Here is a 27,538-nt window from a genome sequence, read left to right as displayed (position 1 = left end):
AGGTGCGGGCTGAGCTAGAGCCCAAAATCCCCAGCTATGCACTTTGCAAAAAACACAGCCCCTTTCAGTGGAAAAATGTGATGTGTCCACGCTGTGTTTTGGGGCATTTCCTGTTGAGGGCACTAAGCCTACCCACAAACGTGAGGTACCATTTTTATAGGGAGACTTGAGGGAATGCTGGGTGGAATAAAGTTTGTGGCTCCCCTCAGATTCCAGAACTTTGCATCACCGAAATGTGAGGAAAATGTTTTAGACAAATTTTGAGGTTTGCAAAGGATTCTGCATAACAGAACCTGGTGAGAGCCCCACAAGTCACCCCATCCATGATTCCCCTACGTGTCTAGTTTTAACAAGTGTACAGGTTTGCTAGGTTTCCCTAGGTGCCGGATGAGCTAGAGCCTGAAATCCACAGCTAGGCACTTTGCAAAAAACGCTTCCGTTCTCAGTGGAAAAGTGTAAGGAGCTTATGGTTTGTTTTGGAGCGTTTCCTGTCATGGGCACTAGGCCTACCCTCACAAGTTAGGTACCATTTTTATCGAGAGGCCTGGGGGGAATACAGAATAACAGAACATGTGTTACAAGCAATTGTCTTTCTCTGCATTTGTGTCTTCCAAATGAAAGACAGTGTGTAAGAAAGAAGTCATTTGAGAAATGTCCTGTAATTCACACGCTAGTATGGGTACCCCCAAATTCAGGGATGTGCAAATAACCACTGCTTCTAAACTCCATATCTTGTGCCCATTTTGAAAATATATAGGTTTCCTTGATACCCATTTTTTATTTTTTATATTTTACCAAATTAATTGATGTATACCTAGTACACAATGAAACCCATTGCAAGGTGCAGTTCATTCATTGGCTCTGGGTACCTTGGATTTGTAGTGAACCTACAAGTCCTATACATCCCCATAACCAGAAGAATCCAGCGGAAGTAACAGTATATTGCTTTTGAAAATCTGTCATAGCTTGAAAAAGTTACCAATAAAAACAGACCGAAATGGCCATTGTTTTCAACTCAATTTTCAACTTTTACATTCCAAAGGAAAACCTCATAGGATCTACACAAATGACCTATTTCTGAATTCAGAATGTTGTCTACTTTTCACAAATGTATAAGTTTCTGGGATTCCCCATTGGTTTCACACCCATTTCTGTCACTAACTGGAAGGAGGTTGAAAGCACAAAAAATAGGAAGAATGAGGTATGCCCCAGTAAAATACCAAAACTGTATTGAAAAATGTGGTTTTCTGACTCTAGTCTGCCTGTTCCTGAAAGCTGGAAACATGGTGATATGAACACCATAAACCCGTTGTTGATGCCATTTTCAGAGAAAAAACAGATGCTTTCTTCTGCAGCACTTTTTCCCCATTTTGTCCCAAAAAACCAAAATTTTACCTGTATTTTGTCTAATTTCTCGGTCCTCTTGATGTTGGAAAAAAAGAACACAAATTTGGGGTGGATAGCTTCTGTGGACAGAAAGTTATGGGAGGCCTAAGCGCAAACTACCCAAAATAGCCAAAAAAAGGCTTGGCACAGGAGGGAGAAAGGGCTAAGCAGTGAAAGGGTTAATAGGTGAAGTAATTAGCTGAGCATGGCGATGGCGTGCTTAAAGTTATTTTAAGGCATCAAATTGAAAGAATTTGTTGCTTTGACATAAAATTCCATTATATCCAACCCTATAAAGACAGTCAAACGCGATATTCCAGTGACAATACACTTCGGGCCAGATGTAGCAAACAGTTTTGCGTGGGCCATTTGCGATCACAAAATCTGCATTTTGGTATGTATCAAATCCAATTTGCGATTCGGTAACTTGTTGTTGCGACTACATACCGATTTGGTATTAGGAAGAGACGTGCCAAGGGCGTCCCTTCCTCATACTGAATCGCAGAGGTATGTATGATTGTTTTGTGAATGTGGTCGCAAAACAATTGCAGTTACCAAGAATTTCAAAATGGTGGTAACCCATTCACAAAGGGGAAGGGGTCCCATAGGGACCCCTTCCCCTTTGTGAATGCATGCGAAAACTTTTTTTAAGAGCAGGCAGTGGTCCCACGGTCCTACTCTTAAAAAAAAAAATATATATATATATATATATATATATATATATATATATATATATATATATATGTTTTTATAATTTTTCTGTTTTAAATGCATCCCGTTTTACTTTAAGGAAAAGGGGCTGCACTTAAAAAAACTTTATTGAAAAGCAATCATAGACATTGTGGTCTGCTGAGCCAAGCAGGCCACCATTCCTGTGATTGTAGCCATTCGCAATGAGTAGCAAATTGCTGCCTACCTCATGAATATTAATGAGGTAGGGCCATGTGCGAGCCCTTGCGAATCGCTATATGAAACTCCTGGAGTTTCATACATTCAATAGCAATTACTTAATTGCAATTCACAAAAAAAAAAAAAAAAAAAAACTTGCTAATTGCTATTGGAAAACTGGATACATCTATCCCATACAAAATAAATAAATAACCTCAGCATTTATTTTTTGTGTTGTAATTTTTTATTGCAGAAAAGAAGTAAAACATCAGAGACAGGCACACCTTAGCATGAGTTCTCCCGGTGAGGCTAGACAGGTGAGTAATCATACATAAAAAGATTAACAAGCATACGTAAACATGAAAACCTTCTGACTGTAATTCTGCTGAGCCGAATCCGGCACCAATTGCCCAAGGCGAAACCAATTGTATGGCCTTTAGAGATCTCATCTGTAAAAGGGCAGTATTCGACAGAAGATCCTAGGAGGGAGGGTCTGGGGTGGTATAACCAACTGCCCATCCGTCTACCCAACGTGGATCTCCCCGGAATGGTAGCAAAAGTAATGTGGGGGAAATATAGCAGGAGCCTAGTGAGTGAGGCGAGCAGTTCCCGGCTCATCTGAAGTTATTCAATTCCCCGGGAAATGTATAGGGGCAATAGGTGTTGATAGTGCACATAGCCAAGGAAACAGTTTGGAGGCGGAGATCCGTGAGAAGAGAGAAAGAGATAGCAGGCCAATGATGTGTGGTGACAGCCAGAATGAAATAGGGAGACAGAGATAGGGAAAAAAAGAGAAATATATTATCCCACCGATAATTATGATTCAATGCCCACAAGCAGCGTTTCCATCCCTCCCTCCCCTCCCTTCCCCCTACCTCTCGTCACTCCAACCATGTCGGGGTACTCCCTCCTTCGCCCCCACCCCATCACCACACTCCCTTGGTCATCGATTAACTGCACTTGCGCCTTCCTATTCCCGCTCCTATTCCCTCTTCTCCCCTATTACCTCAGCATTTAAACAATCTATAATAGCTTGACAGATATGGGAGTGAATATCTTTTTGACCCTACATTATACTTCTATCCCATTTAAACGATCTTTCAGCACCCAACTTCAACTTACGTGCGGGAACAAATGCCATCTACGGGGCTAATAAAAAACCTGATTCACACAATCAGTATCTGCAACTCTTTATGCCCATAACCGGAACTTAGTACTGTTAAATTTGCAAATATATTATATACAGCCATGAGATCAGGATTGAAGGAGGGGTATTAAAAGTGGCAACTAGAAAAGTCGAAGTCGTTACTCTCTTGATATTTACAAACCTTGCCAATGATTCTCCCTTACACATAACTTAAATTCCAAAAAGGCAAATTTAAATGTAAAAAAAAAATCCCAAACCTCCACATATTATATAAAAGGTGCAGGGTAAGGGATTTTTTGAAGGAAAAAAATAAGAGGAGGACAAGGGAACAAAAGAAAAATAAGAGGCTTGGCCCTAACCAATAACTGAAACCATCAAATGTATAGACTGTGTGATTTTAGCTTGCATGCAAACATATTGGGGTGGTGTGGGTGGTTGGGGGGGGGGGGTTCAGCGGGCCATGAGGCCACCCAACAACATTCCCAGGAGGAAAGCTGTTCAGGGAGCAGCTTTCGCTCTCAGAATCATTTACTAGCTTTGCTGAGCAGCCAGTTACTTTCAATGATTTGCATCGATGATACATACCATTTTCAATCGCAGTTAGGAGGGACACTCCTTTCACGCCGATAACTGAGAATAGAAATTGGTCTTTATACCCATTTTGTGAGGCGGAAATGCTTTTCAGACTCGCAAAACGGGTTTCCTACATAGAATATAAACATTTTGCGATCGAAATCCCAGAGATTTTGTGAATCACAGTTTATGGCTGCAAAATGGCTTTGTTTATCAGGCCCATACCACCTTCCTCAACTGGCCAGCATTTAAAACAATTTCAAATAAACATCAATCAGTGTAAACTTTCTCCACAACAAAGATTTGTTTAACTCGGAGGGAAGCAATCTTGGCTGATATAAGTAACATCCAGCCTCACCCAAACCATCTGTTTAAAAATAACCAGCAGAAAACAGATATGATACAATGAAACTAAGTGTAAACACCCATAGTCTTGCTTTTGTTTTATTTGAAGCTTACAAAGGATGCAACCAAGTCTCATTTATTTAAACAAAGTAATTAAGTCAATTTGGTACGGTCGGACCGGTTGGTGAAGGGTAAAAAACGCAAGGTTCGGCAAGTGCTCTCCACTAGAAAAAGCACACTCGGTGTATTGACACACGCCATCTGGTGCGGTTTGCAAAGGCCGTTTTCGCCGGTCACTCCCTCCAGATGTTAGTGCACATTCGCCTTTGTTTGACAGGTTTTGCAGAATAACAGAGGCGCCTTTGCAGTGACTACGTAGTACATGTAGGTGCGCAAAATTCATGTTACAAAGCGCGTGTGTGTGTGTGTGGGGGGGGGGAGGGGGTGGTACCTTATAACCGGCATACTAAAATAAAAAAATAAAAAATAAAAACTTTATGTAGGTAGTGAACACAGGCTCCCTGTCGCCATATTATATAATTGAAATCTTAGTTAAAAAGTGCCTGGTATACAAAGAACATTTACAGACATCTGATGGGAGTAACTTATAAGTTGCATCATATTTACACAAGTATACAAACTGGCACAAGTCAGTGTGAGTAACTTTACTCAAGAGTGCATAGTGTAGCACTTGTAAGTTTTAGGTGTGCCTCGTGGGTGTCCCTAAGGGTGCATCGGGGGAGGTGTTGGGTAAAGTCCACACAAACTGGATACACTTCATAGGGATTTACAAAACAGGTTAAGTGCATTTGCACACTTGTGTCCATACTAGAGTTAGAAATCTAAGGGCCAGATGTCACAGCAGCAAAGAGTGTTGGAAGGGGCAACAGCTAGTGCAGTGTTCACAGCTGAGGCGAGAAAGAAATGACAGGCCCAAGAAGATACTTTAAAGAGAAGGAAAGTTCTCCCGACTGCTACTAAATGGCGTTCAGTAACTATTAAATGGCTAGAAACAGAGTGTACATTTGCACAGGGAAGAGGGTGCAGTTTTAAGGGAAATCTTTACAGTACATCCCTGGGATGCAATGCTGGAGAGGCTGAAATCCCCTAACAAAAATGATTAACGACCCAGTACATTCCCCTGCCCTCTAATTTTTAATCTTTGGTTGTATAATATGGAACAAGTTGAACATTCAATTACCAGTTTTGGAAACCAACTCTTAACGTCCCAACCAGTTGGGGAACCCGTGAATTATATATTTTAATTCTAACATTTTTTGTAAGAGAGCATTATTATTTGTAGATCTAGGGATGATCCAAATACTGTTCTACTGTGTGCAAGTGTAAGAGAAATCGGGAAAAAGGAAGAGCGGGAGGGGAAGTCAATATCACTTCGTTTTGTATATTTGAAGGAAAAATATAAAGAATAGCACAAGCATATATGCAAACTATAGAATCAACGAACCTGAAGTTAAAATGTTAGGGAGCACAATAAGCCAGACTCTGCTACTCAACTCTTTCGGCTCATAAAATATACTTTAAAAAATGAAAGTAAGTATGTCCAAGGTCAGTATAAAATGGGTAACATTCCTAAAACTAGCCTGGCTTGACTTACAATACTCCATACAGTTAGGGTTGTTGCTTAAGACAGCTATTAATTAAGACTGTTTAGGTTAGTTAATACCCTAAACAGGCCTAGTTTACAACAGACTTGGCAAAATTTATGAGAGTTATTTACAAATGTTTTTTAAATCGGAGCAAAGGCTTTCAATAGATCTTGAGTGCAAAAGAAGACTGCAAGACAAAACGACCTATCAGAAAGTCTCAAAAGTATTAGAGTACATCAGTTAAAGAGATTTCAAAGATGAATCACATTGTAGCGCAATACAGAAATATTTACCCTGGGCGAATAATGTATCGTGTCATGCCCCTTGTGGTGCTGTGGTGTGCCTATATTTAAAAGTTGTGTGTTTCTTATAGGGCTATATTTCATTTTCAGAAACAACTTAACTTGACTTAATCAGTCATTTTATAGTATTATATAGTACATACTGTAGTCTGCACCCATTGGAATATTAACTCCAGCATTTTTTTAAATTCAATTAAGAAACATTTTCCCCGCAGTGAAAAGCAGAAATTAGATACAATTTGTCCAAGACAAATATGTATTCTTTCTAAATTCGGGTGGTGGTACATATGTTAATTCTGTAATAATGTATTTTTGCTAAACAAATAAATATTCTTTTATGGTCTTCTAAATTTGTATGTGTTTGATATTTGTGATTGTCACAGTGCACTGATACCATATAGTATTTCCTAAAAATTTTCATTTGATAGCCGGAATGATATTGATTCTAATGTATGAATGTACATTTACTGTGCCAAATGTAAATTCTGTGCAGCAAAATCATATTTGTAAGAGCAATTATACATTTGTCTATTTCCTCTGTTGTGGCCATTTAATGATGAGCATTAACTAGTGTGCATTTTATATATTATATGTATGTTTCTGTATCCACCCTTTCTCAGTTACATCACCACGAAGGCTACAACGCTAATGGTTGGGCTGCTGTCAAGTATACAGAAGCTGTACATTTAAAAAAAAATTGTTTGCACCTTAAAGAGAGATGAAGACAGGGACATTACTTTGGGAATGGCAGTGTGTAGTACATGCATGACTGAAGACATTTTCTGAGGGCACATATGGAACAATTTAAACATGCAACTTCTAGGAAGGACCGTGATCCTGTAACTTGCAGTCAAGAGATTTCCAACCTTGAAATAGTTTCAGTGATCAAATACAACGTCAATGAAATTGATAAACAATAGCCAACAGTTCTTCAAATGGTTATATCATATGGATTTATAAACGAATGCTAAAGAAAATGCTATTTAACAAAGCATGATATATGACTTGAAATACCTTCAAAACTGTGTGATTGTAGAAAAGCAGGACACCTCTATACTAAGCATGTTACAAATGCTGGAATAAACATACTCAATTTCTGGAAATGAATTGCAGGACATCTAATTTTGAGGCTTTCAGAATAGAACACTACTGAAAAAAATATATGGAACTAGGAATGCTGGGATCGTAAAGTCAGTAGATTTTTTTCTTTTAATAAACAAAACCAGCAGAAGCAATAATTTTGCAGTTCCATAATAGCACAACCCAAAATTTCAGTATGAGTATTAAACTACAGTTTGAATCAAGTAGTAGAAACCTTGCAACTGTGATCCTCCTCGTTTTGCACTCTAAAGTAATATGGTTGAGCTCACAACCTCCTAGCCAAAATAGAACTTCTCCAGGTATAGCCTCATTCCTGAGGCTTTCATAATGCGTTTATGATCTGTACAAAGTACAGATATGTCCTGCACCAGAGCAAATAATGATGGTATTAATTAAGATAATAACCTTGATTGTCTTTTTTTTAGGATCTGCCAAAATGGAAGTCTTTCTCACACGACTGTATACGTTTGACTAGTTAAATGTGAAAATTACGACGGTCAAACACATTGCTGCTTTAAATCATGTGATAAAGTACTCCTAAATATTTTTAACCACAATAGTTCATCTAATGGGTTTCACTATTTCAGTAGCAGAGAAGATCATGAATAAAATCTGCTACACGGGAGGAAGCATGTCAGATAATAGTGAATAAGTACTACAGGGCCCCACATGTACTTCAGGAGCTTATGTCTGTTCATAGAGGAAATGGCATATAGTTTCAAAAGCACCAGTAATGGGACACTTTAACTGAGAAGACAAAGATGCTAAGTACCTTGGTACTAAAATGATAGAGCCTTTTGGGAATTTAAAAAATGATATTATTTAAATACGTCAAATTATCTCAAAGTCTATGAATGCTTGAGAATAGCTGTGCACAATCAGCATAGTGAACATGAACGTTCAGGCTGTGCCTACTCAAGTCTCTGGGTTGGCTATGTAATGCCCAGTACAGTGAAGCATGACAATAGTTGCAACAACAACAAAAAAAAAATGAATCTGTAAAGCTATTTTGTATCAATGAGACAGGGACTCTACTGTTATTTTTATAAATTCTGATACTGATGGAGCAGGTTGTACAGATGTATCACAGTGTGGTGCCAGATAGTGAAATCAGTGGGGAGAAGTTGAGTCCCTATCTAACTTTATGAGGATGATATGTTGCTGCACAGCGGCGATCCTTACACAGACTTCCAAAAGATGCTCAGCATTTCATAATAAGTCCAGATACATATCTGAAATGGCCTGAACTGGCTTCTCCTAGGCATACCGCTTCAGACAATATTTGAAGAGGATTTTTTACGGATGGTCTCCCATTATTAGATAATAGAATGTTTACATATAGACATTCTGCAACAGGACAATTTAAAACCCAACTGTTTTAGATACATTTGTGGGGAAACACTCAAAAATCCATATCACTTCAAAAACAATATTACTCTCTAAAACATGCAGAACTCTCACGCACATACTAATTAATGTATATGCACATTCTGGCATCCCCTTTAGACTTGAATGATGTGACATATCAAGTATTTCTCAGTGATGTTTGCCGACACAAAGTCCTTTACTTCGCTCATTGGAACTTCTGGTGTTACTTGTTATTTTCCTCAATTTGAAAAATATAGAAAAAAGGAGAACCCAAGATGTAAGAGCAATAATATGAATCTAAAAAAGACAACATCATAGATTATTTTCACCGAGTCTTATTGCAATCTCACAATGTTCCACATAATACATGGGTTACAACTCCCAGACTTTAAGAATGCCAATTGCTAATAAGACATTGGTATTTTCAGAAAATGATTTGAGTTTATTCAGCGGTACAAAGTTCAACCAATATTTTGATTTTTAGTTTATTAGTGTCAATTAGATTGTTATTATGAAACACTTTTAGTGAGGTTTCTGTAGTTCCCACTGATCCAGTTACCTCAATGGGTTTCCTTGATGTTATAAGTTTTTATAAGATGATTGCCATTTTTTACCGATACTTAAAATTATAAGTCACATTTAGCACTGTCTTCCCTTTTTCTTTTTTTATAGATTTAAAATGCCTATTTTATTGTAGTTGTCAGATATGATTCACTAGTTACAATTACAGTGATTATTTAGTTTCAATGATATGTGTTTTTGTGATTGAAATTGACAACTTGTTTTGTTATATTAATCTTTTAGACCTTGAAATGCTCCCATCAGCAATTCACACAGTCATCACATGTAAAAAATATTTTGCGTTGTGCTGCCTCAGCACAAATATCCTAAAATACCTCGCCATTAGATCTGGCATCCTTGGTGTGGTATTCCTCCAACATTTTTGCCTTCACCCCCCTTACTGTGCCTAAATCATTTTTGGTGGCATTAGGCCTCTGTACACTTTACCGGTGCTAACCAGTGCTAAAGTGCTTGTGCTCTGTCCCTGAAACATGATAAAATTGGCTTACATCTAATTGCCTCAATTAATTAACCTATAAGTCCTTAGAAAATGGTGCTACATTTTCCCTGGGTTGGGGACAGACATCTGATCTAAGGGGTGGAATGGGCCACATCACCTTGTTGGCCATAGTGTTATTGTACTTCTACTGGGGTGAATCTGTAAGCAAACTTAGGCTAGGAGCTCACAGATAGGGTTCTAAGATGAGGAGAAGGGTTCTCCGGGGACCAGCCCAGTTGCTCAGAAGAGTACTGATAGAGGAATCCAACTAGGTTCAGAGTGCCATAGAACTGCCAACTGCCACTACAGAAGAGGCCAAGGGGCCATGTGCTATCACCCGAGCAGGACAGACCATCAAGGAATATATTAGTCTACCCTAGCTTTTGGCTTGAGGGGGGTTAAATTGGACCGGGCCCTTTTTTGCAGGGTCAACCCAGAATTCTGCCTCCTTTTCTGAATCTGTTTTGTTGGTTTTTAAGACTCTGAACTTTACTTCTGCTAATCAGTGGTAAAGTGATTGATGAAGTGATTGATATATTTACTTTGAGTCACTAGTAAATAATACTACAAGCCCAGGGCCTGTAAATTAAATGCTATTAGCGGGCAGCAGCACTCATTGTGCCACCCACTAAAGTAGCTCTGTATAACATGTCTCAGGCCTTCGACTGCAGATTGCAGTCCAACTTTAAACTGCCATTTCGACTTGGCAAAATACCCTTTTGCCAGGCCTAAACCTTCCTTTTTAATACTTATAAGTCACCCATAAGGTAAAGCTTAATGGCTCATAGGGGAGAATGCATGGTATTTAAAATGTAGGCATGTGTACTTAGGGTTTTAAATGTCATGACAGTGACTCCTAAAGTAGTTTTTCCCTGTTGAAAAGCCCGTCTCCCCCCAAAGACTAAAACAAGGTTACCGTATAACATTTAATAAGTGCCAACTTTAGATTGGGATCAGAAAGAGATATGCAGTTTACACTTTTAAATGAACTGCAATTTAAAATACCCTTTAGAAAGTTGGCATTTTGTCCCTAAACCAAATGTGCTTTTCTGCCAGTGCCCTGGGTCACGACTGTGAATGGCTCTGTCTTTGGGATTTGTGTATTGCTTCTATACATGGGAACAAAAATAGGCCTAGGAGTGAGGGGAGTGGGTCTTTGTGACAGGATCGCTGGGGTTCCATGGCCTGATTACACTTCAAAGGGCTCTGCATTTAGCACACACAAAGGAACCTGACACCAGGCCTCCCCTGCCTTTTGTCATCATAAACAGTTTGGAGCCAAAGCCAGGGGAAAAACACACCAGAACCAGTTCTGGGGTAGGTCAGGGAATCCACCCACACAAACCATGTGCAGACAACACACAACTCATCCTCTCCCTTGCCGAAACCACCAACACCAAGATCAACTTCAACAAATGCATGGCAGGAGTCACCAACTGGGTGAAGGACAACTTCCTGAAGCTCAACACGGACGAGACAAAGGTACTGATCTTTGGAAACAAAAACTCCCTGTGAGTCACATCCTGGTGGCCCTCAAAACTCCGACCTACTCCTACCCCCACTGACCACGCTAGGAATCTAGGCATCATTTTGGTCAAGCTAACCATGACGACTCAGGTCAACTCCGTCTCTTCCTCCTGCTTCTTCAACCTCTGCATGCTTTGTAAGATACTCAAATTGCTACCCCAAAGCTCAAGACACGCCATCACAGAGGCCCTCAGCTCCAAATGACTGGACTATAGCAATGCTCTCTACAAAGGCACCTGCTCCAACAATAGACCATACAGGACACCGCAGTAGACTCATCCTAGATCTCCCTGGACAAATCCACATTACCTCTAACTCAGTGAACTCCACTGGCTCCCTGTACAAAAATGATGCCAGGTCAAGCTCCTGACCCATGCATACAAGGCTCTACACAACTGCGGACCAGCCTTCTTGAACCACTGCCTGAATTTCCACCAGCCCACCAGACATCTCCGCTCCCCTTTCTCTAACCCTCACCGCTCTGCATCAGACGAAGCAGATGCAGAGGTAGCTCCTTCTCATACCTAGCAGTGAAGAGGTGGAACGAGATACCCTTTCATCTCCTGACCTCCCAACCTCTTCTAGAGTTCCGAAAGTCCCACACGTCCTGGCTAGTCGCTTGATCAACTGCACCTTGCCAGTGCCTGGATACCCTCATGGTGACAATAAGCACTCTACATATCTACTGATTGAATGATTAATTAACAAATGCTGGCACCAGCTACAAAAATGGGACCTCCAGAACATATCATAATAACATTCCTGGACCTGTGGAAGATTCAGAAGAAGGACTGCCCTGGTCCTAGAAGGACTGATTTGCTGTCTGAACAAGGAAGTTCCAACCTGCTTGTCTTGCTTCTAGGCTACCCAAAGTGACTCCAAGAGTCAGCTGGCCGATATCATGTTTGAGCTACAGGGACACAGCAAACTTCCAGAGGCCAGAGCCAACTTGAAGCATGCACAATTTGACTTATGCACACAAAAGTGCACACTTATACACAATCATGTTCCCAGTCACTTCATAGGGAGGCAAAAAAAACATTTTTTTCACTTTTCTCCCATCATTATTCATAAACCATTCGTTCTATTTTCAGTTTTCTTTATTGAACAAATGTCTAAAAAGTCTGAGTTTCTGATTTTCTTGTACAGTTTATTTGATTGATAATGACATTCATAAAAGCTGCATTTTTCAATCATTAAATCAAATTCATCATATAAGTACAGACACAGCTGATGTAAGCAGACTGATGATTTAGGGCTCGCAATTACTATTGAGGAATTGTCTTTTAGTGGGTGGTGCAAGGATGATGCACTGTATTGCCCATCTAATTTTACAGTAAATAGGCCTTCTCACAAGCATACTTCATTTTCAGGGATTTCACTTCTATTTCAATTCCTTCTATTCTCCTCACAATTTTTTGTCAAACAATTACTTCAACTTTCTTCCTCATGAAATTGCAAGCCACAAATATCGCCTCACATATGTGCCTGTCATTGAACATGCAAAAGTTTTTTAAAATACCTCAGAACTCCTTTCAAAAAATCCCTAAATTTAACACATACTCGAACTCTGTCTCAAACTGACTCTAAACACAATGCTAAGTTATTCCAATCCACACAAAAGTCAGACTCAAACAGATTCCAAACACAGTGCTGTGACCATACCAAAACCACTAGTAGGACCTTAAACATAACTTGAAGCATTATCTAACACAAATCCTAAACATAATCCTATCCTTTACAAGACATTTAATCCTACCTACAGCCCCAACCCCTATCCCTATTGGGAGTCTCAACTCTAAGCAGTCAAAAAAACATAATATCCCTAGAATGGTGAATCTGTTTATAACAAAAATGTGTTTCTAGCATTCAATCAATTCTTTTCATAATTACTCAAAAAGTCTTACATTTTATTTTTCTTTACAATGGATATCAGCATTGTATTGTCACAGAATACAAATTCTACAATGCTGTTGCACTAGCCGTCATTTTTTTATATCTGGCCATGCACACCTGTAGAGGCTTGTATATGATCAGAACTATTAAGTAATCTCTACAGAGGTCAGTATTGTTAATATGCATGCCAATCGAACCCCTCTCCTTAAGCCTCTTTATGACATCTCTGCACCTACCTTTGACTCTCAGGGCCAGATTACGAAAATGGCGGTCTCTAGACCGCCACATTACAACCCTGGCAGTGGGGCCGCCAGAGAACCGCCAGCTCCACCAGGATCTCAGATCCTGGCAGGATGGAGGTTGGTGGTGGTCCTAATTTTCAAAGGCAGCACTGCAAGCAGTTCTGCCCTGGGGATTATGACCCACTTCTCCGCCAGCGATTTCATGGCGGTAGCACCGCCATGAAAAGGCTAGCAGAGAATGGGTGCTGGGGGCCCCCTTCACTGCCCTTGCAATTGCCATGGGCAATGCAGGGCCCTCCCTGGCCAGCACCCTTGCAATGTTCACTGTCTGCCTTGCAGACAGTGAATATTGCTAGGTCGCTGGTGCACCCTGCAGGCGACAGCACTGTGGCCTGCTCGATTAGGGCCTGAGACAATGCTGTAACCTGTTTCCCGCTAGGCCAGCGGGTGGAAACTCAGGTTTTAATAACTATTATTCTGTAAGACATAGCCTCCTTTCACTGTAGGATCTGCACCACACTATCACCGCAGCATATTCCATATTTTAAACTCAATAGACTAAGGAAAACAAATCTGCATTCACGGATACCAAAGGCATGTTTTTGTCAGGAGCGCCATAATCTCTAGCTTTGACATACTCTCCAAAAAAGGAGAATGAGAGAATTTTCTCTTCGAAGGCAGAGAGTCTTATTCATTCATATGATTTATGAGGCTACAGTTTTCCATCTTCTGCTAAAGCCCTTCAACGTGGGTTACTTTCCATCATAAAGGTAAGGGGCATTGTGGGAAGGTATTCTGCCAGAATCTGCTGACATGGAATGGTATTATTTATCACCTCATCTGTGCCGACACCAAGTATTCTGAAGATAGAGTTCAACAAAACAATATAACATCAAGGTAGTTAAGATAGATCATATGTTAGTTCATGTTAAACAGTAATACTCCTCATATGCCCCTTAAAAGTAGACAAGTAGACATGTACTTGTTTGCATCAGGTTTATTTATCCAAATGCCTTTCGACCATGGCTTTACAAGAATAAAATAAACTGACCAGACAGTAATACAGGCCAGTCACACTACATTAACAGTGAACGCTTATATTTTCACACCTGCTAAAGAAATGGGGAAAATCCAGAATTTTGATCTGAGGGTAGATACAGGGGTTCCTGCCTAAAACAATGTATAAGGAGTTGACTATTCAAAGTTAAGACAACTGTTACAATGACAAAGCATTATAACCTCTGATAAGCAGAGTATACCAATGCATCCTTCCTTGATACTGATGATAAAAAACTCGATAGAAACAATGCAAATTAATAAAGGCATTTAGGCGGTCATTCCTACCGCGGCGGGCGGCGGTCGCCGCCCGCCTGGCGGGAACCGCCAGAAGACCGTACTGCGGTCAAAAGACCGCGGCGGTCATTCTGTCTTTCCTGCTGGGCTGGCGGGCGACCGCCAAAAGGCCGCCCGCCCGCCCAGCGGGAAAGCACCAGCAAGGAGGAAGCCGGCTCCAAATGGAGCCAGCGAAGTTGCTGGTGTGCGATGGGTGCAGTTGCACCCGTCGCGATTTTCAGTGTCTGCCAAGAAGACACTGAAAATCAATGTGGGGCCCTGTTAGGGGGCCCCACGACACCCGTTCCCGCCAGCCAGGTTCTGGCGGTGAAAACCGCCAGAACCAGGCTGGCGGGAAGGGGGTCGGAATCCCCATGGCAGCGCTGCTTGCAGCGCCGCCGTGGAGGATTCACAGGGGCAGCGGGAAGCCGGCGGGAAAACGCTGGCTTTCCTTTTCTGACCGCGGCTTTCCCGCCGCGGTCAGAATAGCCCAAGAAGCACCGCCAGCCTGTTGGCGGTGCTTCCTCCGTCCCCTACCCTGGCGGTCTCGGACCGCCAGGGTAGGAATGACCCCCTTAGTCTTAGAAGAATAAATCTGGCATATCCTACAAGAGGCAAAACAAGCAGAAACGTATATAGGATTTCATGTGTCTCAAAATAGTTATCATTTGTAAAAGTATATTAAAGCATAGGTGTCTACCGGTTTACTGATTGAACGCATGTCGATAATCCAGGACCTGATGCTTTACAAGAATCATAACAGAATGATTGTCCTCAGTACTGCCATTTCCCTGAGACGTGTTCCTCGCATCTGAGGCATTACGGTTGGAACCTCTTTAATTGTGTGTTCGTTCTCAGAAAGGGTGCTGAAAGCTTCCTGCTGAAGTCTCGACTGGGGTAAAGCAGGAGGCATCAAGTAGTTGATGATGGGGGGGAAAGAGTAAAACAGACAGAATTACTCTACTCCAGCCTTCTAGTTCGTGGCCCTGTTCCAGATCAAGTCCAGGTCCTGTCAGTGCCAGACGCAGCCATATCCTGCCAGTGCTTATACCTTCTCCTTAACTACCAGATCAAGTAGTGGTATCCATGGTCCAGACACCATCAACACCACAAAGAGGCTGGCCACAGTAAAATTCCTTAACTTGGCGTACCTCAGGCCCAGCTAGCCTGAGTCTAGTGAACAACATGCTTTGCAATAGCTAGAGCATTTTGAAAATCATCACGTGTGCTTTGCTTGGAGCTTTACTGAAAACAGCAAAAGTGTGCTGGTGGACATTATGGAAACAGGTACATTACGGTATTGGCAGTGGCAGACAATGTATACTGCTGGTGTTGTGGAGACTTGTAAAATGAATATGAGAATCTATGAAAATGTGAAGTGATAACCCCTCTTGTCTTTATCAGATTTAAATCAATAATAAAGATTACCATGGGTTCCATCAATGGTTAAAAATGCCATTTTCCAATGAAGCAACACTTGCAAACTGCATTTTGTCAAGATTATTGCCATGTTATAATTATAAATCTTTCCAATTTTGGACAATTTTTCTTTCCTTTTGCCTTGTAAAATTTACAATTTGACATTTTGAAAAAACAATTTCTTGAGAGTAACCTACACCCAATGTACCTTGAGCAATAAACGCGTTCACATTTTACCCTAAATGGCCTCCCAAATATTGTTAATTGCTGCTCATTCATATGTGGTAATTGTGTATCTTATGTCCATTAGAGAGCTGGTTAATGGTGAAATTATTTTACCAACCCATCTATGCTCACATTCCGTTATGGTTCGGATGTTGCTAATAAAGGTTGGAGACCTCTGTCCTACACCAACACTTCAAACTCCAATGTGCCTTTGGCAAGGAAGAGAATGGTCACAAATAACTGTAAATTCCTTATCACAAGGATACTGGTGAACATGACATCTTCTATACGTGACTACGGCATATGCAGTTCAGCAAAAAAGCTCTCAATTTTAACGCACCAATCAGATGCAGTGAATTTTCGTGTGACATACATGCTACTATTTAGACCACGGGCCTGATTATGAGTTTGGCGGTCAGCAAACCAAACCACCAGACCCGTGGTGAGGAGACCGCCGTGGAGCTGGCGGGCTCCCCACCGGCCCCATTACAAGTTTTCCACTGGGCTGACTGGCAGAAACCAGTGAAAAACATGCAGCGGCATTGGACTCAGCTCCTCACACAGAGGGCCCACCTAGCACCCTCGGAATGCGCACTGTCTGCACAGCAGACAGTGCACATTCAGACAGTGCTAGGGCAGGAGGCCCCTGCACTGCCCACGACATTGTCGTGGCAGTGTAGGGGCCCCTCTGTGGCCCCCATATACTTGTTCTCCACCAGCCTTTTCATGGCAGTTGGACCGCTGATTACAACCACGACTGCAGCCATCCCATCGGGATTAGAGATGCGGGCAGAGACGGCAGTCTTTTGGCAGCACCAACTGCCAATCTTGTAATATGGCAGCGGGACCACAAGAGCTGCAGCGGTCCGACCTCCACCTCGAGTCTGGTGGTCTTCGGACCACCAGACTCTTAATTGGGCCCCAACTGTATGCCCTTCAAAAGACATTGCCTGACCCCCTGATACAAAGTTCATGGGTTTAGGGAGGTTGCTGTGATACAGGACATTAAATATGTCAGTGAAGTAAATCATATGTGGGTCCTTATACATTCCAAGAGACATGATCTGACTTTGAATGTTTTCTGAGTGCTTCCATTTAGATTCAGCAACTTGTTGCAGCTTTTCATTTAAAATGTGCAGCTATTTGCTTAGTTCATCATCTTATGGGCTTTTAAGTCATGAAACAAATATCAGTAGTCCAGATTTATGCAGCAAACAATAAAAGATTCATGGCAGAGTTAGAATGCAGTAAGTATGAATGAGGTGCATAATATCACTGTGATGTCCCAAGGGGCAATGTGGACATGTTCCGCCCACTTACATGCCTAAAAATGAGGATCATCATCAACTCTATTAAATTAATGATACAATTACAGAATGTCAAAGAATACAATCCTGGCTGATTAAAGCATGATGCCTGCATATATATATATAGATCGATGTAAAATATGCAGTACAAATAATGTGTTACTTCCTTGCCAGCCAGGTTAGTGTTTCCATGCAAAGCTCTGAAGCCGTAAATTCACAAGGAAACTCTGAGAGACATCATACAATGAATCGCAAGCTATCAACCTGCCTGGTGGCTTAAAAAAATAATAATTGAGATGCAACTGTCAGAGACAAATTCAGTCAAGCAGTGAAGAAACTCAAATTGCTTCAATGTGAGGCCCCCAAAATTCAAGATTATTTTTAACTTTTCGAGAACAACTTGAATTGGTTTTCATTGCACGTATGTATTTATTGCATTTCAAATCGACTTTTATGGAACATGGCTCACCTTAACTTTAAGTTTGAGACTAATGGGCGAATTCACTAGCATTTTAGAAGTCAGCGGTCCATTAAAGCGTACCTTTTTGTTACCAGTTGTGCAAATTTGCAACTTTTTGTTGAGTCACAAAAAACCCGCAGCAGCCATAGAATATATTCAAGCCAGAGATTTAATGTTATTCAATTTAACTCTACAGTAATTTCATTAGAAGGAGTAAGTGTTGTGGTGATGTGTATAGCACACAAAAGCTGATTTTTTCTTTTATGCGGACCAAGAAAATATATTTGTAGAAATTACTCTTCATCTATTCCCATGACATATTGGGGACGGTGGGAGTATGACCTTTTGTGTGCAAGTAAACACTCACTGCAACCATTTTTGGAGTGCACTTACTTGTATAATTGAGGTGGAAAAATCACTGGGAAGGTTGGTGACACGCCCTGGCAGTTCAGTTTGGACTGTTCTTATTGGGACAGGACCAAGGCTGATTTGCAAAAGGATTGTCCATGTCTACAATGTCACAATAAGTGAGAAAAAAATGGATTGAAATGCACCATGATTAAATTACCACTAGATGCGATTAATTCAAGCGAACCAGCCATCACTTTTTTGTTTTTCTCAGGGTTGCTTAATACCCAAGAAGTTAAGCCCTTTTGGATGTTAACTACCTTTCCAAAGGCCACCTTACCTGCAACTTCACACGAGAACAACCCATTTCCACCCCTAGCTATTCACTGAATGTTGTGGGAAATGTACCATACTTGAGTGTCAAACCTGTGTAATTTTCAAGCACGAGTAAATTCCATCTGCAGCATTAAGGCTGAAAGATATTAATTCCATAACCATAAATATTTTTGGTGACTCAATTTGCTTTAAGGTTGGCAAAAAAAGTTGCAAATTGGCTCACAGTTTATAAGTGCCTCAAGACCAACTGCTTGCCACACACTTGGAGAGTAACTTAAAGAGACTGAATGCTTTGCAGCACAACAATTTCAAGACTGATTTTTTTCTTTCCTTTTTCTATTCATCTTGAAAAGACAAAACATGAGAATACGCAAATAATACGATGTCAACGCTATTTTTAATCGTATTCATAGGTGTTCAGAGGTGGGCGGAAAGGCTGTCTACCCAGACAAGAAGACATTTGAAACATGTAATGGTACGGATAGCAAAATACCTTTTCCAAATCACAGATCATTTTAGTTTCAAAAGCAATAAGTCTTTAACGAGCTTTTAGGTCTGTGTTGGAGGCCTTGAAATGTAGATGCAACAAAAAGAGGCCTTCTTCGGCTGTGAAAAGTGTGAGGACTGATATTTCTCCACGCCAGTACTTCTGACTCCACTCTGTTCTTATTTGCAACTAATGGAGTCTGCAGCTGGAGGCGTAAAAATGGAAAGGTGTAAAGCAACACTAAACTAAATGTGGATTTTGAATACTTCCTCGCAAGTTTTTACATTATTGCAGTCAATTTATCTCACAGGAAATTAATCTGTTTGTAAATTTACCAGCTTAATTTCAACTGGATATTCAGTTTCGATTGAAAATCGCAGAAGAGCTAATTTGCAGCAGGCTGGACCAATTTCCCCATGGCAGGAAGCAAAGGTGTGTCATCTAAAAATATGTTGGGGTATTCAAAAGAATATCCCACTACTATAAGCTCACCCCGTCATCTACGCAGCCCTCGGGCTCACAACTGCATGCGTACCAAAACGTGATCACTGGCCTTCCAGGGCACACCGCAATATTAAGAAAGTGAAACAGAAACATGGGTGATTATATGAGTGCTTTGATGCAAATCCTTAACCTTTCAACATGGTTTGCATTTCGCACAGAAGAGCTTGAATTGTGTAATAAATGAGTATACCAGTGCACTAAGTCAATATAGTTTTTTTGTTTGTTTGTTATACGAAGACATTTATTTTTATTATTTATTCCGAAGCAAAAGAAGGGTGCGCCACCATGAAGCTCAGTAACAAGAAACAGCTTGAAATAGTGCCTGAATATTGTAACCAAAATATTGTCTGACAAAATTAGTGCTTCCTAAATATCGTTTACAAAAATATTGGCCCACTAGAGTTAATAATAGAAAATCTACACTTAATTTGATATATTTTGTGAACTATATTTAAGACACGATGTTTGTCAGACGATATTTTTGCTAACAATATTTCAACATAATTTCCTTTGTCACTTCTTGTTTGCAAAAACAATATTAAAAAGCAATCCCCTCTCAAAACACCAAAAAAACGTATTCTCAACCACCCAATACTGAAGATCCCCAGTCACATATTCCCCCATACAGCAAATAACTCCACTAGCCACTAAAGATTTTGAAGTCACAATATAACAAGTAGACAAAAAGGCAAAGGTAACAAACAACACTATGAGCAAAACTAGTTAGGCCTATTTCAACCAATCTGAAAATCTGGGCCTAAGGAACTGAGGGCATACAGAATACATTTGTCCATTATAATTTGTTTTCACATGCCAAACGGTTTGCTCTTTACACAAGAATAAAGTAGCCATCCATGACTTAATTTAACATGCTGGATTACGAAAACATGCCTTACTTTCAGTTACCAGTGAAAGTCGCAAAACTAACGGTAGACAGACTGCAGAATGCAGATGTGAGTCAATGTAGACCATTCCACACCCACACTCTATCAACTGACCTACGTGTTTGTAAAGAATGCTATCTTCATTTAAATTACCTTGAAAGTTCTAAAAGTGTATCACCTGTTGGTCTCAAAAGCTGCAATGCGTCTGGTGCACTACTCAGCTATGGGGACTGAGCTATGGCTGGGAATACCCCTTCAATGTTAACTTAACCTCAATTGTGCCTGGCAGTTGAGGACCACCAATATGGAGTGCAAGTTGTTGGGAAGTTTGGAAAAATGCTCAAATGGGGTCTTTTAAGACTGATATCCTAGTAGCCATAGCCAAGCACTTTCACAATTCTTTATTCAGTATCAAGATTCATATCCCAAAGAGTCCAGCAAGCACAGCTAAGTCTTCATTATCACAGAAACAGACTCCAGCTCAGTCATGTCTACCATTCAGAGCCACATGTTTCCACTCAGTGGTGGTCTTTATCTGTGTATTTTTTTGCAAAAGGCCTCCCTCTCAGTAGGTCTATAATGTTGGGGCAGGAGTCACAGTGGGTTGCTAGGCACACCTCCTTCGAAAGCCTGAATGGCTTGACAGTTCATCATACATTGGCTTGTTTATAATAGCAATCAAGAATTAAAGGCTGTTATCGTCCTTTTGTGTTCAAGCCATAAATAATATTATAGAAAAACATGCTACAGGTGCAGACCTCTGTAATATCTGCTCCACTCTAAAGGGTCCCATGCAAGTGCAAAAAAGAGCACGCTCTCTCTAAAGAATGTTTTGTACAGTCTGTTGTTTGTAGAATCCATAAACTAAACATCAGAATTAAAACACAAGATGAAAAACTCAACAAATTCAAATTTTTCATTTTCTAGAAAACCGAGAAGACTAAATGATGAAGAAGAGAAGTTTTCATTTCAATATTTCAAAAGATTTCAATTTGTTGGAAAATTATAAAATTACATATCGAAAAAGTAATACAGCTCATTACAGAAAACACCAAAGCAGAAGTTCTCATTACCATTCACTTGTTTACCCCATCTAAAGTTCGACCTGTTGTGTGCTTGAGGAAATGGCTGACGTTTCACCCAACAAATGTATAGCTTGCTATGAGTGACACAAGTTGAGAGGTAATGCCACATCATTACGACATAGTGCACTGTGCTGTAATTAAAGACTAAAATACACCACAACACAAAGAGCGGCTTAATTATTGATTATTTTTAGGTAACTACCCAGCAGTGCCTGGGCCGCTTCATAACGGTTCCGTCATCCTGGGTTTAAAAAGTGCACACTTACCTGTAACATTTAACTGCAATTCTAAACTCTTCACTACTCTCAAGGGTACGATAGAAGTTAGCAGACAGTATTAACATGATACTGTCAGATACTTGTAAACAGCTACAATCTCAAGTGTGGTTCTGAAGACTGGCAGGTCATAACATAGCCAGGAATGTACGAAAAAACCAAGAGGGTGATGTGCACATACATAAACACAAATAAAGATGATAGATAGATAGATAGATAGATAGATAGATAGATAGATAGATAGATAGATAGATAGATAGATAGATGTTATCAAACATGAGAAATCCGGAGAAGAGGACGAGTGAAAGAATGAAAGCCTCAGAGGGAGAAAAGGGAGAAGGAGAAAAGAAGTACAGATGGAAGAGGACATGAGCTTGCCAGAAGAAAACAGAATAGAGAAACAAAATAACAAAGTAAGAGAAAAGAGAAAGAACAGGAAAATGGGAGCTAAAAAGAACGAGAGTGTGTAAGAGATGGTAATGCATGAATGTGTGTGTGTGCGTGCGTGCGTGTGTGTCTGCTGTGGCCTCCAATGTTTTTGATCAGGCTATATCGAGAGACAGAAACTCAGACTTCCTAATTTTTAGGCATGTGTCCCAATATATATACACACTATAGATATACTATACAATATATATACACTACCAAGCTAACACACGTAAACAAACTAATTTGTCTACAAATGTGGACACATACACGCTAATCACTTCGGTGCGCTGTATTTGATGGATGTAATCGTGAAAAAACGTGAAGGGACGCGATCTGTGCAAGCAGCAGCTCACAGACAGTTCAGTTCTGTGTGTAGATGGCAGCAGCAGGCAGCAGCACCCTGGACAGCTCCGCGGTGCTGAAGCTGCAGAGCCCTGAGTCTGTTCACCGGCCTTGCATCGCTACTCTGCCGGGGGCGTGCAGCGGGGCCGCGTGTCCGTGCCCCGATCACCCCCGGGGTCGGGGGCAGACAGCGGCTCCCCGGACACATCTGCGGGGGAAGATGGCGGCTCCTCGGAACCCACCCACTGCCAGCCCACGTTAGGCCTCCAGCCTGAGGAAGACGCTGTGTGAAGAGCACACTGCTCGCGGGGCGGCTACGGCTGGGCCCGGAAAGATGGAGTGGGACTAGGGGAGGCTGTGCCGGCGCCCCGGGAGGAGCGGAGTGCACTGACAGCAGGACCGCCAAGCTGGCACCTGCGAGCCGCCATGTTGGATTTCTGGCCCTAGCCATGGCAGGAGAGTATACACGGGAAGCCTGGGTCAGAACAGCACAGAAGCTCTGTGAAGAGGGATATCGTCAACGGGGACTGTGCAATGTACGAATAATCCATCACATTACTAACTCCAATCACCCCTAGACTCGGAGGGGGGTGTTAAGGGGTGGCAGGTTACACTCACTGAAGCTCAGGAGAAACCAGCATGCACTGATGAGAGAGGAAGGATGTGAGGAAAGATGTCCAGACCCTGCTTGTGTCAAAGGCATGATCTGAAGCCTGTGGTGAGCGAGGAACACAGAAAACACCTTGCCCTGTAAAGTGAGAGGCATGTGGTATCATCGGGCCCTGGTGAATGAGTTGGGCGTGAATAATGTGTAAAACACCCCAGCCGTTTATGATAGGTGGGCATTGGCAAGCCCTGGTGAGTGAGGGCAGGTAGGATCATCAGCATATGTGAGTGGGGTCTACTAATGTGGCAGAAGTGAAGAGTAGCAGGAGGTCCCAGAGGAGAGTCCTAGTACCCCTCCGTATAAACACTAGGATAAAAGAGAGCACTTACTTGAGCACGGACTGCTCCTTCTCCTCCTCCTTCTTCTGCCGGTCCATGACGGCCAGGATGATCTTGCGCTCCTCCTCGGTGAGATGGCTGAGGTCGGGCATCTCTGGGGGAGGGATGGGCTGTGGGGGCTGCCCCGGCTGCTGGGGAGGCTGTTGCTGAGAGAGGTTGGAAGGTGGCTGCGCGTGCAGGAGAGGCTGGGAGTGGAGCTGTGCTTGTGAGTGGAGCTGTGCTTGCGAGTGGGGCTGTGAGTGCAGCTGTGCCTGGGCGTGCAGCTGGGTCTGGGAGCACGGCTGCGAGTGCAGCCGGGGCTGGGAATGGAGCTGTGCCTGCGAGTGGAGCTGTGCCTGGGAACGGAGCTGGACGGCAGGCTGAGCAGCAGTAGGATGAGCAGGGCCGCCCCGGGGCCCGGGAGCAGCAGACATGACGGTGGCAGCAAGAGGAGCGCTCTGTACGAGCACACGCACTGGCCGAGAGCCGGCAGCCGCCCGCAGCCAGCCCGCGGCAGATACATACAAGGGGCGGGCAGCCCGCGGTCAGTGCTCCGGGCAGGGCAGTGTGGGGAGGGCACGCGAGCTCGCGGGACAGGTGGCCGCGCACCGCGCGGGGAAGGCGAGCTCCGTGCCTGGGCAGTGCCAGCCTCCTCGTGCCGTCCAGTTCATGCCCCCTGTGCCCGCGCGAGGCCGGCCATGCAGTGCGCCCAGCGCCCGGCGGCCGTCAAACTAGAATAGGGCTACGGGCCACAGAGAACAGAGACTGGCCACTGCGCATGCGTGCGTCAGGAGCAGCTGGTCGGAGGGGGCGGGGCCCGCGCGGCCCGCTTCCGGGGAGAGGTGCTGCCGGTGAATGGGGCAGTGGGCGCTGCACAGCTGTGCACGTACAACACTCCGCCTCTTCCTGCCCACTCGGGAGGCATCGGCCTGGTAGTAAGCAGAACTCCAGAAGGTGCCCGGGGGGGGGCGGAATCCTGTGGTTCAGTTGGAGGGTGTGACCCGGGACGAGATTGACAGCCTGTATAATGTAGGAAGGACGCGAACGAGTCGCGAGCACGCCGAATTTATCGTTACACACAGAACGCCCGACCGTTGTCCCGCTATCCTTTACCCTGCCCCAGCATTCTAACCTCAGAGAAGCGCGTGAAGATGCACGCGCGCAAATACAATGGGGACGGTGGACAAGGAACAAGAAGGACGACAGTGGCATGCAGCAAATAAATTAGTCCAAGTAGCTTAAAATAGTGAGATTAGATCATTTTTTTTGTTCAAACTGTTGTAGCATTGTCATCCTTGCCAGGAAAAAATGATCTTCGAGGTGAATGGATCTTTTGTCCAAGTTCGTAGTGTTTTAGAACCATCAACTCAAATTCAATACAAAATTAATTTAAACACAATTATGAATGTGGCCAAGGAAGGAGAACTCCAATTGAAAATAAAGTTAAGAAATGTATTACAAACACAAGCTCAAAGTCATGTAGACAATGCACAATACCAAGTTATAAAGATACATAGTCTCCAAGGGTTGTATAGATTCTCAGTACGTGTTCCACAATGTTCTTCCATCAGGGACGCAACAGTGCAATCTCTCTATCTTTAAACAATAGTGTCTATCAGTGCTTGAAATGGAAACATAGAAGTGCAGGTACTCTGGACCAGAGTACCTGCTTATTTCTGAGAAGTGCCGGTATTTGAATAGAAGGATTGATAATACTCCTGCTGATAAAACAAGGTTAATAACAGACTACAGGAAATTCCACATGTTAGGGGTAAACGGTGATATGTAATTCCTTCACTCACTGATGAAGGCAGCTGTGTACACACATAACAATCCCTAACTTCGATCGTATCAACATACTCATACAAGAGCTTATAATACACGTTAGCTGATAAATCACCTTTAGAACTATTAGTGTGTGAATACTTCTCATCAGTGTGAAATACAGTTTGATCTGCAAGGGAACTTGCTAAATGCGCGACAAGGGTGAGTGCAATCTGATCTGAATCATTTGCTGTGGGCAAACTCAAACCTATAAACAATAATATGATCGTAATAACTGTCACTACAGCTAAACCTATACATTTGTATTTACACTTGCTACTTCTATTGTGATTTGACTCCATGAGTTCTCTAATTCCAGACCAAAAAGTATACATTCAAAAAAATCAAAAATGCAAAGCAGCTTTTGTTTATCACTGTCTCTTTTCAGTCCTTTTTATTTGTGAGCTAATCAATTCAAAAATAGCCTTTTCTTTAAAAATGCAATTATTCACAAAATTCCTTGATCTTCTAGAAAGGTCATCAAGAGTGTTTTTTCTCTACTTGCAAATATTCAAATGTTTCCGCTAAAGTTAAGACACAGTCCACAATCATTGATAATCAGTTCCAAAACGTAATTTCTTTCTTCATCAACTGGCAATGAGATTTCAAAGTTCAGCTCCAAAGCAATTGCAATCTAAAGAAAGTTGAACTGGATTCAAATTGTTACCACAAAAGGTAGCAAACTAAGTCATCAGCTGAGTAATGTGTCCATTCAGGTACTGATTACTTTCTGCTTGGTATTCTTTTTCTTTTTGACCTTCTGTTTATTCAACTCTCAACATCACTGTCTCTTTGATTCAACTCTTCAGTTTCTTCAGCAAAAGTCAATGGCACTTGTACAGCAGGCTAATTTTTCTCTTTAGCCCAGTTGTCTCTGAGTACAACTAATTTTATCTAGCACGACTGGCCTTTTGTCAGCATCTGAGCTTGTATGAGTCAACTGATTCTGCCTCAACCCCTCTGTACCATCCACTGTTGTTGACTGGCTGTAGTGAAATATATGTTTTTGACCACTGACTTTGTGTTTCACACTTTGCACCTGGATTAGTTGTCTAGTGTTCACCAGTTGCAGATTACATTTTGTGTTACGTTTAGCTGCCTATTGACTTTATAGTAGCGTTAGACACTGCCATGTTAAATGTGTTAGTATTATTCCACATTGTAAACTGTGGTTGTTTTCGTATTCTTTCTCACCGAAAAGCTAGGACATATTATCACCAAACAGCTGGTACATAATATGGAGGAGGTAGGCATTCAGCACAATAAGAATGTACCAGACTGATGTTTTTTAGTGCAAACCGGGAACGGTTTTGGCGTGAGAGAGACAATTTAGGAAACTGGCCAGTTCCAAATTGTTTCTTTCAACTCTGACCTACATTAGCCAGCATGTTCGAATATTTATTTTTTATGGGAGGGTTTTTTCCAGAAAGCCCTTCTCAGGTTCTTTAAGATATAAAAAGGTGGCCCTGCTCAGTAGAGGTGAAATTTCCAAGACCTCTGTCAGGATTTGACGTCAAATGCCTGACATCTGTCCCTTGAGGGTGGATATATCTTTCTCGCAGTTAAACGGGGTCATATTCTTGCTGGCATGAGAAAGATGAAGAGCTTGGCAGGCCCTACAGTGATGAATTTTTACTTCATTCTTTGCTTTGCATAATCATAACCACATATATTTGCTGTGTACGTTACAGTTGAGAATCGTTTTGGTGTATTTTCCTTTTATTGCTGTGAGTATTTTTAAACATGTGCCTTCAATCTACTAAACTCCTTTTTTAGGAACCTAGTGGTGAAATAATATTAAATATCTTCTTTGAACTAAGAAGTGCATTCCAGAGATTTTTGTCAGCTTGGTCAT

The 27,538-nt window shown here is 41.9% G+C and overlaps 1 protein-coding gene across 1 annotated transcript in view; it reads right to left on the bottom strand.

Annotated features, from left to right (window-relative positions):
* RIMS2 (regulating synaptic membrane exocytosis 2) overlaps nucleotides 1–24,619 on the bottom strand; it is a 1,513,920-nt gene extending 1,489,301 nt beyond the window's left edge. The window contains exon 1 of the mRNA XM_069220600.1: nucleotides 23,872–24,619. Coding sequence (XP_069076701.1) covers nucleotides 23,872–24,293 — 422 coding nt within the window. The 5' untranslated portion in view covers nucleotides 24,294–24,619. The remainder of the gene's footprint in view (nucleotides 1–23,871) is intronic.
* Nucleotides 24,620–27,538: the final 2,919 nt, after the last annotated feature.

The sequence above is a fragment of the Pleurodeles waltl genome, chromosome 2_2 (genome assembly GCF_031143425.1).
Source record: "Pleurodeles waltl isolate 20211129_DDA chromosome 2_2, aPleWal1.hap1.20221129, whole genome shotgun sequence".
NCBI lineage: Eukaryota > Metazoa > Chordata > Amphibia > Caudata > Salamandridae > Pleurodeles > Pleurodeles waltl.
This window is presented reverse-complemented; position numbering and strand designations above follow the sequence as displayed.